Raw genomic sequence first — 14,116 nt, forward strand, 5'->3', positions numbered from 1 at the left:
TGTCCTCATCTTGAAGAGTTTCTGAGATGTAAATAAATGTAATAGTTTAAAAAAAATACTAATGAACATTAGTATTACTAATGAACATGATTCTGCTTCAGAGGAGCTCATTCATGAACAGAAGCTCCCTCTAGTCTGTTACAGGAACACTTACAGCTTGTTCACATTATGACGTTCCACCTACGCCACTATTAGTATGCAAATATGTGCATCACTGTGATATATATTGGATGTATTTCAACTGTGTTCATGCAGAACTTTTGTGTGTTACTGCTATTTTGTGTAAATAACTGCTATTTACTACTAAGTTGAAGAAAAAAGTATCTCAGAGTACACAGTATGTTGAAACCTGAGACGGCAGTACAAAACAGGACAGGAACCTGAGGCTACAATGGACTGGAAGGTTGAAAATAGACCTATTTACATTTTTCCAATCTGTTCCTCGAACTGTTCAGGAGACATACATTTTATTAATGCTTTTCAAAAATCGTGATTATATTTAGACGTGTTACAGTATATATCTTTACAGTGATAGTAATGTATTTGGAAAATAATATAAGGGTTTAGTGTGCCAGATTTTGTTGGTTGAGTTTTTAGCACTTTGGTTTTTATTATTTTGTTACTCATGCATAGTTTTCAAAGAGACTTTTCATTATCAGTGAGATCATATCAAGTCAAGAAGCTTTTGTCATTTGAACCATGCATAGCTGATGCAGTACATAGTGAAATGAAACAACATTTCTCCAGGACCATGATGCTACATAAGACAACATAGCTATGTAAAACAACACAGAGCTAAAGACTAAAAAGTAGTTTAATTAAAAATAGTTGTCAATTTCAATTTTTTATTTGTATAGTGCTTTTAACAATGAACATAGTGAGAAAACAAAAAGTCCTAGATGTTAGACAAAAACATCCCTAGTGAGCAAGCCTGTGGCGACTATGGCAAGGAAAAACTCCCTTAGATGGTATGAGGAAGAAACCTTGAGAGGAACCAAACGCAAAAGGGAACCCATCCTCATTTGGGTGACACCGGAGAGTGTGATTATAAATTACTATAAACACCGAAGAGTGTGATATGAATTTCTGCAGTGATGTACAGTGTACAGTGTGATACAGTATATGTATAATGTTAGTGTGTGTATTAATTAGGAGGTTGTTGTCGTCCTCTAAGTCCACATAGGGCTGGCAGCATTGCTCTGATATACCCAAATCCTTAAGCAGAATCCAGCTGAAGCTGATCCATCTCTGGATGCCTCAGGATATAAAGGATATAAAGTGCATGGTGTACAACCCAGTGCAGACAGACAATACAAATCACTACAGGACAGATACATAAAATAATGCCAACCAGTGTACAGTCTGTATTGATCATTGAGAAGAAAGGAATGCTTGTAAATAGATGTACACAACAAATCTGTTGCTGGTTAAAAGGCTAATAAAATAAACCATACCCCATTTTAATAGATATGAATGAATACATTTTTTAATCAAAATATTGTATGAGGAGCAAGCAGTATTTTATTCTGCAGTGAAATTTCACTGTACTGCACAATGATGACTGAAGTGATGGTTGTTGACTTCAGGAGAGCACAGAGTGACCATTCTCCGCTGTTCATCGACGGATCCTCTGTGGAGATCGTCAAGAGCACCAAATTCCTTGGTGTTCATCTGGCAGAGATGGTCACTCAACACCAGCTCCATCACCAAGAAAGCCCAGCAGCGCCTCTACTTCCTGAGGAGGCTGAGGAAATATGGCATCAAATCCATGACATAAGTATCGTACTCGTAAAAAAAAAATATCGTACTCGTAAAATAAAAAAACTTACTCGAAAAAAAATAATATACATAAAATAAATAAAACATGGGAATCACAAGGATGCTAGTTTGTTCTTTCCAGCATTATAGTGTTTGTTATTCCAATTACGCGAAGAGTTTTATGCAGATTAGGGGGGCGGTATAAAAGTCCCCATTGGTACACTGTTTCTCAACCTACTGCCCTTCTCTAGCCAATCAGTAAAGTGACGTCACTGACGTGCGACTCTGCCGGTTAGTGTTTGAACCTGGCTTAAGCAAGTAAGATGATTTAATTAATACGTTTAAGGTTTCTTATACCTGTATGTGTGTCTATTGTAGTATCTTTTATGCTAAAGAGTATTTTAATAAACTGGACAAGTGTATCATTGTACAATCATTAGCATCATAGCATAACGTTATTGTTGCTCAAACAGTAGAGAAGTGCGCAAGCTGATGTGTTCAGTTTCATCATGATGAAATGTATAGCTTTAAAGTAATGTAATTCATTATTATTATAATTGTGTTTACTCTTATCTCTGTATTAATCCAGACTCTTAATCAGAGTCCTGTATCACTGCATCCACAGGCTCAGGTCAGTCAGATACAGGCTCAGGTCAGTCAGATACAGGCTCAGGTCAGTCAGATACAGGCTCAGGTCAGTCAGATACAGGGTCAGATACAGGCTCAGGTCAGTCAGATACAGGGTCAGATACAGGCTCAGGTCAGTCAGATACAGGGTCAGATACAGGCTCAGGTCAGTCAGATACAGGGTCAGATACAGGCTCAGGTCAGTCAGATACAGGGTCAGATACAGGCTCAGGTTAGTCAGATACAGGGTCAGATACAGGCTCAGGTCAGTCAGATACAGGGTCAGATACAGGCTCAGGTTAGTCAGATACAGGGTCAGATACAGGCTCAGGTCAGTCAGATACAGGGTCAGATACAGGCTCAGGTCAGTCAGATACAGGGTCAGATACAGGCTCAGGTTAGTCAGATACAGGGTCAGGGTCAGCAGGATCAGAGACAGACACATGCACTGATCAGGAAATGGCCAAGTCCATGCTGTTGCTGTAATGAAGCTTAGACTCCCCATGCAATGTTTTCAAAATGACCGTTAATAAAAGCTAGATATTCAGTTTTATATGAGGATATGAAAGTCTGCTGCATTTCTCTTTATCACATTTTTGGCTCTTTCCCCGATATTTTCAGGAGGCAGACTGCCTGTGGAAAAAGAAGAATAAACAATGTTCCAGAAACGAGGAAAGATAACAAAAGCTTCAGTCTAAATGTTCAGGGCTGTCATTACAGTAGTGTTCTTGCTTATACAAGATGTACTTGTTTGATATATAAAATACAGTTGTTGTTTTTTGTTTGTTTTTTTTTTGCATAATATTTTTTAAGTATTTGACTGCACTTCTGTACTACTTGCAGTAGTTTTATTGCTGCAGTTTTTATAATTCTGTGTCGAAGGCTGTTACTTCTAGTTCTGTCCTATGTAGAAAAGAAGAAATAAATAAAATAAAGTTTTATTAAAGCAGTGAGTGTTACTGTTTCATATTAAGGCCAGAGAGAGAGAGAGAGAGAGAGCGAGCTGTTTATTCATATTATAACAATGGCTTCTTGTCAGAGTCAAGCTCAAAATAAGTCTTTAAATTAGAATTTATTTCTAGACTCTTTATTTCTGTCTGTATGCTAGAGACAGATCAACATCATTATGGAGTTGCATGCCACCACAAAAGGTGCAGAAGGATTTAGGGTTAAGTGCAGTGCAACGTGATGCTATAAATGTAATTAAAACACGTTTATTCCACAGTTTGCTGCACATAGTTTAAAACTAATAAATACAGATATCCTCCAAAGTCTCAGGATGGGGAGTTTGGGTCAGTGTGTGTCCTAAACTGTGCCTGTGGTCACAGCATCCACTCAGCCTCTGTAAGCACAACCACAGCACTCTGCTCCTCTAGGAAGAAAACAATGTCATCCACATCCAAACTGGAACATTTAAGAACCATTTTAGACATATTACACCTGATTCCTTGGACAATTAATGCACCTAACGTATACATTGATATCGATTACATGTAGATGTGTGTAATCGCCCATCTTCTCACTTGCTTAAGTCAGGTTCAAACACAAAACTAAGTAAAAGTACAAAACTCTCTGTCTCTCTCACACACACACACACTCTCTCTCTTTCACCTGTGTGGACACACACACACACATCTTATATTGTTCATTACTTATTGCACTACCTCAAACCCTATTATTGTTTCATTACGCTGCTATGTTTATATTTATGTATATGCCTATTTCTATTTGCACTACCTCAACCGCTGCTGCTCTGTACATCATTTCCTTTTAATTCCATTTCATTTTTTACATTTCATTACACACGTTCTTTTTCTTTTTCGGCACTAAGTGTCCTGTTTTTGTGTTGTCTTTTTGTACCTACTGTTTTTGCCCTGTATTGTCTTTGCACTGTTTGCACCTAGTTGCACACTTTGCACTTTATGTGGCTAGGATAAAAACCTTGGTCCTAGCTCTGTGTTGTTTTTTCGTATTTGATCTTTATGTTGTATGTTTATGTAGCACCAGGGTCCTGGAGTACTGTGTCAGCTATATGTGGTTGAAATGACAATAAAGCCTCTTGAATCTCTCTCTTGATGTGTATGGTTTTGCTAGCTATGTTAATAGTATTAAGAAAACTGACTTAAGTAAGAAGAAGGACAAGATATTGTATTTAAATTTTCCCAGTATCACTGATATTTTTTTGTGGATAATTATTTGCAAAAATAAGATACCATGATACTATTAGAAATCATTGAAATCCTTGTCTATATGCAAACTGGTTCTCATGATCACTCATACATACATTTTCATATATACATTTTAAAATGATCACTCTAAAATAATATTTGTGAATGTTGCATTATACATAACTACACTGCCCCCTTTTGGATGCTCTCTATTAGTTATTCAGACAAACAGTGTGTTTTTGTACAGCTCTGCCCTGTGGTTATAACACTGTGTTTACTCACAGCACAGATATACACAGCCCTGTCTTTATAATCCACATCTTTTATGGTTAAAGAGCCGCTCCCAGGATTGGGTTTAATGGCTGAGAATTTACTTTGGCTAAAGTTTCCAAACTCTGAAATGCCATAGCTGGTGGTGTACACTATAAGCTCCATACTTTCTCCTTGTTGCTGACGGAACCAGTACATCCGATTATAATCCACACCCTTGGTGTGTGAGCAGTTTATTGTACATGATTCGCCCATTGTAGCCCAGAGAACATTGGGCTGCAAGACATCATTTGCCCCTGCAGCTCCTGTTGATAAAAATAATAATTTAATAAGTAAGCAAATCTGTTAAAACAACACTACATATGATGGTATTATAAGAAACAGAACCTTTTATAAGCTTGTATGACATATATAGTTGACGTGACTGATACACGTGTATAATTGGTCATGTTTTAGTTACCTTGGATACAGTTTAGAGAATTTACCAGTAATAAAGAAAGCCAGATCATATTGTTTGTTTGATAATGTTTTGAATGAGCTACACTGAGACTAGTCTGTCTGTAGCTGCTGATACAGGATATGACATAAATCAATGCTTAAAATCATATGGGTTTAAACCCCTCCCACTCTTAGAGACAGGAGGGATATGTGACAGTTTGCTATTAACAGATTTGAGCACTACATTGTTTTTTGTTGTTGTTGTTTTTTTCATGTAACATCAGTCCTAGTAAATGGCCATACACTGCTAATCATTCACATTATTGATGTGAAAGAGGTTCTTCTAGTTCAATGGATGGTGTGTTGTTCCACCTGATTCTCAGGTTTTTTTTTATTATAAACTTCTTTGACTAAAGTCATTTGTAATTGCATTAAATGAAGCACCATATGTTTCCTGTAATGCATATAATAAAACCTAAAAACTATAAAAGAACAGGACATTATGCAGTATGTTAAATCTGTGATATTTGTTGTTTTTATTAAATGTGTGTGTGTGTGAGTGTGTTCCACAATTTCTAATAAATATGTTGGCACCTGTTCAAAACTCATACACAGATGCAGGGGTGTAATTTCCACCGGGGACAGGGGGAAAATCCTGTTTGTGTCCCCCCAATTTTCAAATTGGTTTATGATTTTTTAACCACATGCCGTCATCATCACGGAGGAGCAGGACCGAACAGGACACAGAGAGTCTGCCTGTGTCGATGCACATGTCCGCATCCAGGAACGTCGGGTTCACACTCAAAAAATAGCTCACCGAAAGGTGTAATGAACAGGTATGGCGCTTTCGGCAAAGTCAGCGATGAAAAACCAGAAGCAGCAACAGATGACTTTAATGTCCTCATGAATGAAAAGAAAGAAAGGAGATGTGAGGTGGGTGATTTAGTAAATTGGCTCAGGTCAAGGTAATCATATTTATGTTTGTAAGATTGTGTGACAATCTGTTGGTCAAATTGCTGAAGAAGTTAATGCTGGTTATGATATAAAAAAAAGGGTGTCAGAATACACAGTGCATGACGGGTCAGGGCAAGTTTGTCAGCAAAAGGGGGAACAACACAATGTTAGGCAGGTGGTCATAAGGTTATGCCTGGTCAGTGTAAAACAGTCCAATAAATAACAGCAAAAACTGTTTGGTTACGGATCTGCTTCTCCATGGCCTTCAGCTCCAAATCCACCGAGTGCAACTTGAATATGTCCTCACCCTCACTCAAAGGCAAACACACAACCAACATAGTGTTTACAGCAGCAGGTACAACAAAGATAATTGGTGTGAGAGAATGTAAACAACACCACTTGTACCCAGGGCAGTGGGCTAGAAAGATGCAAATAAGCTATACAGGAAGAAGCAGATGTTCAGGAAAACAAATAAAACTAGATTTGTAAAGTTCATCACGACAAACTTTGATGTTGGCTTGACGAAGCAAGTAGTTGTAATGTCCGGTGCTTTTTGGAGATGGGTGGAGAGATTGGATGGCAATATATTTGGTGGAGAGCAGACAGATAGGGTCCCAATTGGATATGTCACCAGAACACACGTGACGAAGTTCCCCTCAATGTGCCGAGCGTTTTGACATGTCACATGTGTATGTTGGAGAAATTTCGCAATTCTGCTTATTTTGGGGGCGTGGCGCACACGTGACGTCACGTGATGTCACCCGACATACGTCACAAAGTTCCCCTCATTGTGCTGAGTGTTTTGATATAAAGCTCTAGGAGTTACTCTTGATAATTAATTGTCTAAGAATAATAATAAGGTTATTAAGGAAAACAGAATGGTGGCTTTTTCAAGCCAACATAATTAGTGATATTGAAGCATTCTGAGCAATTACATTGTACAAAGCTATTATCAACAATGTGTTCACTGTTTGTAAGAAGGAGAAAGACACAGACAATGTCATGCTTCTGGTTACCTCTGCATGCTTCTGATGTCTTTATGTGACATTAACAGATGATGCAAGATTTTATGCATTGTGGTGCTGCTACATGATTGGTTGAATGGACTTTATAAATGAGTACATGCACAGGTGTTTCTATTAAAATGAACTATAATTGGAAAGTAATTGTACACACAAGCACACCTCCCCTTAGTGCCAGTCAGATCAGGTCAGGATACCACCATTGTCTTTATGTCACTTTTATATACATTTCCAGTCCATTTCTCCTGGCCTGCTTTTCATTTCAGTCTGATGTGGATATTTACAGAAGAGCATGGGGGTCATTTAGGGTTATTGTACATTTTGTGACCGATGTTGACTCAAATAAAACTGCCAGAATGTCTGTCGTTGGATCTTTTTCCAGTTTCTGTATTTTACCAAACTATAAGATTTTCTTCTTTTCACTCCTCTACATTATGAAAAATCTCTCGTTACTCGTATTTAAAACCCAGTTGTCCAATCACAGCCCAGAAAACCGAGCTGCAGCGCGCGCATGATTTTTGAACCAACGTATCTTTTACATTTCATTAAAAATGCAGCGCGCGCACACGTTTCTCTAGAGCATTAACACTGCAGTGTCCGAGCCTGAAATACTGTAGCCTACGATGGAGGAAAACCCTGACCACATCCCTCTACCCGCACACCCATGACCAGTGGTCTGACCTGCGGGGTTTGTTTTAAGTAGCTACTCGCTCTGCCTCACTAACATACGATTTCTTCTTACAAGAATTAAACATCATACTTGAGGAAACATGTAGAGGTCAGCACGTCCTGGGGTCATCATAATGACCATTTTCTTTCATATCAATCTAATGTTGGATCGGTAGAATGAAGGATCTAACACACGAAGAATGGTTTTTTATTGTGTAGGGGAATAAATCTGTCCTTATGTTAAATAGGTCCTGCATGGCTAGTTAGGCTTTAGTTAGCTAAGTAAGCTAACGTAATGAGTAACTCTGGAGCAGCAGTCTATATTAACATTACTGATGTTATACAGCAACACAATAACACAACGTTTATTCTTCATATTTGACCAGATCACCAAGTAACATTTCTTCTTCATAGCTTCTTTCTTTTAATGTAAAGCAGAATAAGATTACTGCACAAATACCCCAATTGTCCATCACACACCAAAGCATTAGTTACTAAATACTGAAATATTGACTAGTGCTGAATCTGAACTTTTTTCCTTCTGAATCTGTAGAGAAGTTTCTGTCAATCTGCTTAGATCCTCTCTGGTCATTTCTTTAAAACTTGTTTATTCCCAGGACACAGGCATGTCCAGCACACCTTAGTTTTTCTGTATGAGTTACCAAGTCAGACTGTCCTGCTATAGTACTTAATATTTTCTTCTGCTGTCATGTATATGTTTTTATTTTTAAGCATTTTATATAGGAAACATTTCACAGACCCGGTCATTATGTAATGGTTCTTTTTCTTGTGTAGTGTCCATGCACAAATGCCTGTGCCCTGTAAACACTGACACACACACATTTCAACATCTGCATGGTAAAGTGTTTTATCAGGTTTCAGTTTGTTGTAAAGTCCTGCTATTTTCCAGCCCCCATGTTCCCCTTGTGTGCCTTGACTACTCAGAATAACGTTAATTGACACCTGTACCGTGTTCACGTCTAAGACCTGGTATTAACAGGCATATGTGAGTAGAGTCTTCTCACATAAAATGAATAGTTAATTAAATAATGTGATACAGTAGTAGGAAAATAGCCATCTGGATAAATAAATGTGATTTTACAATCAGATATTCCAGATATTTTAAACCATGTAGCCTGTAGTAGGTGAACTCTTAGTTATTCCATGCCCACAAGACCGGACAGTGAGAGGATTTCTTAGGAACCTAGGTTATACAGATTTGTAAGAATAATTCACTTGCACATAAAACAGCAGCTGTACTGTCTGTGTGATGTTTTATTTTAGCTTCATATATAATTAGTAGAATAAGTAAAAACCAATGAATTCTTATTCCTTTCTTTTTATTTATGGAACTCCAAATGATCCTGTAGAAGAACTAAAGAGCAGCCATGAGCGACAAGCAACAAAACTGCCGTAAGACTTCCACATGGTCTAAGGTAGTGTAGCTTTATTTAATCTAAACATTTTAAAACTCTCTAATGAACGTTGAATTGATTCTCCTGCTGAAATGCATGTGCTCTGTGAGGGTTATGAAACATGTTTTGACACGAATCTACAATCTTTAAGATGTCATGTGAAATTTCACTAACAACACAATTTACTGTGTCACACAGAAAAATCAGCCAGACAACGGCCAGAGTCAGGACGTGAAGCCAAAGAGAGTGCGACTCAACCGAAGCCATCTATTTCCCCAAGCCAGAAGTAAAAATCCAAGTGAAGATTAACTAAATGTCCATGTTTTTAATGCCCGAAATGCCCTGTATTATTTTCCTGCATCGTTGCTTGTAGGTCAACTTTCTGATGTGGGGAAGGAGACCAACAAGACAGGTAGGGATTCTTGCATCTTCTACTAAAAAAAATTAAGGAATACAATTAGTAGTAAAAGAAGTAGAAATGTAGGACAAAGCAATTCAAACAAATTCCATCAGCAGCATTTGAATGTCTTGTGCATTTGAATGAATCTTGAATCTGTCCAGGTTTTTAGGCCCTCTTTAACAACACCCTTAATTATCTCTAACGCATTCCCAAATTGCATTTGTGCCCTGTTTTACAGAGTCCCCTGCTTCTGAGGAAGCAAAGGAGATTCCATCAGCTTCTGTTGTGAGTCCTACACTGATGATGGAGAGCTCAGGGAGTGTCTGCTCAGGTGATGCTGAGCAACCTCCCTGCAGTAGTGTGGAGGTAAAATGTTGAACTCTACTACATCTTTAATTCCTGAGTGAAGATGCGCCTGATTTCTCTGGAATAGACAGTCTGAGATAGACTAAGGGAACTAATATTTATTTTATAGTTGGTGGATTCCATCTGTGAACATGAAGTGCCCCAGTCCAGTGGAGAGTGCACTGTTCTCCCAGAGGAAGGTAAACATTTAAGTGAAGAATAGAGTTTATGTGAAGAAGTAGACTTAAGTAGTTAGGCCCAGTGTAACAATTCCCTTAGTTATCTCTAATACTTACTCAAATTGGATTTGTGCTCTGCTCTACAGAGTCTCCTGCTTCTGAGGAAGTGCAGGACATTCCATCATCATCTGTTGTAAATACTGGACTGATGATGGAGATCACAGGGAGTGTCTGCTCAGGTGATGCTGAGCTGCCTCCCTGCAGTAGTGTGGAGGTAAAATGATAAACTCTACTACATCTTTAATTCTTGAGTAAAGATGCTTCTGTTTTCTCTGGAATAGACAGTCTGAGATAGGCTGAGGTAACTAATATTTATTTTATAGTTGGTGGATTCAAGCTTTGAGTCTGAAGTGCCCCAGTTCAGCGGAGAGTGCACTGTTCTCCCAGAGGAAGGTAAACATTTAAGTGAAGAATAGAGTTTATGTGAAGGAGTAGACTTCAGTATTTAGGCCCAGTGTAACAATTCCCTTAGTTATCTCTAATGCTTACTCAAATTGGATTTGTGCTCTGCTTTACAGAGTCTCCTGCTTCTGAGGAAGCGCAGGAGATTTCGTCAGCTTCTGATGTGAGTCCTGGAATGAAGATGGAGAGCTCAGGTGATGCTGAGCTGCCTCCCTGCAGTAGTGTGGAGGTAAAACGTTGAACTCTACTACATCTTTAATTCTTGAGTAAAGATGCTTCTGTTTTCTCTGGAATAGACAGTTCGAGATAGGCTGAGGTAACTAATATTTGTTTTATAGTTGGTGGATTCCAGTTCTGAACCTGAACAGTCCAGTGAAGAATGCAAGAAACAAGAAACACCTTCTGATTTAAGGCCGGGACTGAAAAGAAAACATTCAGGGAGTGATGCTGAGCAACCTCCCTGCAAACGTTTCAAGGTGAAACATCCACGACATCATTAATCCTGATTTCCCGATTTCTGTTATATTCAAATTAACAGAACATATAGATAGAAACAAATGAACCTGAATAGATAGATCTTGAGATGTCCAATGTTCCATTTACAGAAAGAAGAGAAGCCGCAGTCCTGCACTGTTCTCCCAGTCGACGGTAAATATTTTTATGGAAGTTTCTCAGTGTCCTAAATGCCCAGTGTGCTCTGCATATGCAGGTTTTTAGAGAGCTGAATACACTGAACTGTTTTGTAAAATCCACTGAATCTCTTGCACAGATGATGAGATGGAGTTATTCGTCAAAGCCCTGGAGGAGCTGAGGCTGGACGACAGTGTGGAGACCCATTTGGAAACAGCTGGTAAGTTGAAATAAAAAAAGAAATAATTAAAATAATAAAATCAAACCTTCACATGCATGCAGATATCACTTCTAAGTACAATGCACAATGTCATATGTGATATCTGCTCTGAAAGTTTATTATATTTGGTGGACTATGAGAGCTGTTTCCAGAGAAACCATTCCTGGTCCTTTTAAAACTGGTGTTCTCACTTTACCAAACTCGGACATGTCCATCACTGTATTTAGAAGCTGTTTCACATTTCACAAGGCTGATCCACATTTAATAAGGAATTCTTCTATATCAAATCAAACCTGCATTTTTTCACCAAGACAAGCCTAGAACTGCTTTCTGGATGCAGAGTCAAGTTTTGTTTCTCAGTGTACGAAATGCCCTGTATTGTCTGCATATGCAAGTTTTAGGAGATAGTTGAATACACTGAAATGTTTGTAAGATTCAATACATCTCTAGCACAGATATACACAAATTAAAGAATTCTGTGGCAGTAGAAATTGGAGAATAGTTATAGAGAGCAGGTAAAAAAAAATCCATCAGCAGCATTTGAATGTCTCTGGCTGGTCTGCATAGCTATAAATCATAGACAAGAAAGGCTTCCTGTATCCTTCCCTAAGACAAGCTCAGAATTGGTAGTAGGCAAAGACTTAACTGTTTTGGGCCTAGTCTAACAACACCCTAAGTTATCTGCAGTGCATTCTTGAGATTGGATTTGTGCCCTGATGTACAGAATCTCCTTCTTCAGAAGAACTGGAAGAAATTACAACACCTGATTTGAGACCTGGAGTGAAGAGGAAACACTCAGGGAGTGATGCTGAGCAACCTCCCTGCAAACGTTTTAAGGTGAAATGTCCACTACATCATTAATCCTTGAGAGAAGATGCCCGTTTTCTTGATTTCTGTTATATTCACATTAAGAGAACATACAGATAGAAACAAATGAACCTGAATAGATAGATCTTAAGATATCCAATATTCCATTTACAGAAAGAAGAGAAGCCGCAGTCCTGCACTGTTCTCCCAGCCAACGGTAAATATTTTTATGAAAATTATTAGATGTTTCTCAGTGTCCTAAACGCTCTGTATTATCTACATATGCAAATCAAACTATATCAGATCAAAACTGTATTGTTTCACCACGACAAGCCTAGAAGTTTTGGGCCAATTATGATAAAGCCTTTTTATGTCCACTTCATTTTCCATAATTTGCTATTATTTTCTATTTTGCACTGCATTTGTTCTCTCCTTTACAGGGTCTCCTGCTTCTGGAGAGATGACACAAACTCCATCAGTTAAATCAAGATCTGAGAGGAAAAAAAGGGCTCCACTGAGTGTCTTCTCGAGTTTTGAACCTCCCTGCAAGCGTGCTAAGGTGAGATGTTGGGCTCTACTACAAAAACTGTGGGCATTCATATTAGTTCATTAAATTCACCACTAACAAGCATTCATTTAATATTTTACACTGGCTCTTTCATAATCAGAAATATGATGTGATTCATGAAACTGATGTTAATCTAAACATTAAACTATAATTTTTGTGTGAATTAATGACACTATAAAACTGAAGCTCAATTGTTTCTTTCCCCCTCTAGCTTCACCATGGTTAGCACCGGGGGGACAACATCCCACCATTTTCCAGACTCCTGGACCATCTGTCTTTATTAAAATCTTTTTAAATTAAAAAACAAATAAAGTGATTTTATTTGTAAATAAAAGTGTAATTGTATATATTCTGAATGTCGTCATTTCATTGTTATGTACCTGTACTTTGCAATGAAAATAAAGTTGTATCTATCTACAGTATGTGGCCACAAGTTTCTAATTTCTGCAGACAAATGAGAATGAGAGAGATTTGGTGGGGAACAAGAAACTCACCTTTTTAAAAAGCAAATAAGAAAATGTGATTCATCAGACCAGGCCACCTTCTTCCATTGCTCCATGGTCCAGTTCTGATGCTCACGTGCTCATTGTTGGTGCTTTCAGGCGGTGCACAGGGGTCAGCATGGGCACCCTGACTGGTCTGTGGCTATGCAGCCCCATACGCAACAAACTGCTCTGTGTATTCTGACACCTGTCTTTCAGAACCAGCATTAACTTCTTCAGGAATTTGAGCAACAGAAGCTCGTCTGTTGGATCTGATCACACGGGCCAGCCTTCACTCCCCACCTGCATCAATGGGCCTTGGCCGCCTCTGATTCTGTCTCTGGTTTCCCACTGTTCCTTCCTTGGACCACTTTTGATAGATACTGACCACTGCAGACCGGGAACACCCCACAAGAGCTGCAGTTTTGGAGATGCTCTTATCCAGCTGTTTAGCCATCACAATTTGGCCCTTCGTCAATCTCGCTCAAATCCTTTGCCCATTTTTCCTGCTTCTTTGAGAACAAAATGTTCATTTGCTCCCTAATATATCCCACCCACTAACAGGAGCCATGATGAGGAGATAATCAGTGTTATTCACGTCACCTGTCAGCGGTCACAATGTTATGGCTGATCTGTGTCTGTATATATGCAGAGGCGTCGCTAGGGCTAATCGAGCCCCGAATGTTTTATCCCTAATTTTGC

General features: G+C 38.6%; 1 protein-coding gene across 2 annotated transcripts; it reads left to right on the top strand.

The window, feature by feature from the left end:
• The first annotated feature begins 8,737 nt into the window (after nt 1–8,737).
• Nucleotides 8,738–13,271, top strand: LOC131359160 (fibrous sheath CABYR-binding protein-like). 2 transcript variants are annotated; one of them, XM_058398812.1, is made up of 15 exons: nt 8,738–9,342; nt 9,520–9,607; nt 9,695–9,733; nt 9,960–10,087; nt 10,197–10,266; nt 10,392–10,519; nt 10,629–10,698; nt 10,824–10,936; nt 11,046–11,183; nt 11,313–11,355; nt 11,477–11,557; nt 12,282–12,394; nt 12,539–12,581; nt 12,805–12,923; nt 13,144–13,271. In XM_058398812.1, the coding sequence occupies exons 1-15, from the start codon at nt 9,295–9,297 to the stop codon at nt 13,156–13,158; spliced, it is 1,236 nt and encodes a 411-aa protein (XP_058254795.1). In that variant the 5' UTR covers nt 8,738–9,294; the 3' UTR covers nt 13,159–13,271. The 2 variants fall into 2 exon arrangements, with proteins under 2 accessions (XP_058254795.1, XP_058254796.1); XM_058398813.1 differs by having other exon boundaries at nt 12,297–12,394.
• Nucleotides 13,272–14,116: the final 845 nt, after the last annotated feature.

The sequence above is a fragment of the Hemibagrus wyckioides genome, linkage group LG09 (genome assembly GCF_019097595.1).
Source record: "Hemibagrus wyckioides isolate EC202008001 linkage group LG09, SWU_Hwy_1.0, whole genome shotgun sequence".
NCBI lineage: Eukaryota > Metazoa > Chordata > Actinopteri > Siluriformes > Bagridae > Hemibagrus > Hemibagrus wyckioides.

Coding starts and splice junctions, on each gene's coding strand:
- LOC131359160 (XM_058398812.1), top strand. CDS start 9,295: ATGAGCGACAAGCAACAAAACTGCCGTAAGACTTCCACATGGTCTAAG. Junction 10,088..10,196: donor CTCCCTGCAGTAGTGTGGAG/GTAAAATGTTGA, acceptor TTTATTTTATAG/TTGGTGGATTCCATCTGTGA. Junction 10,267..10,391: donor CACTGTTCTCCCAGAGGAAG/GTAAACATTTAA, acceptor TCTGCTCTACAG/AGTCTCCTGCTTCTGAGGAA.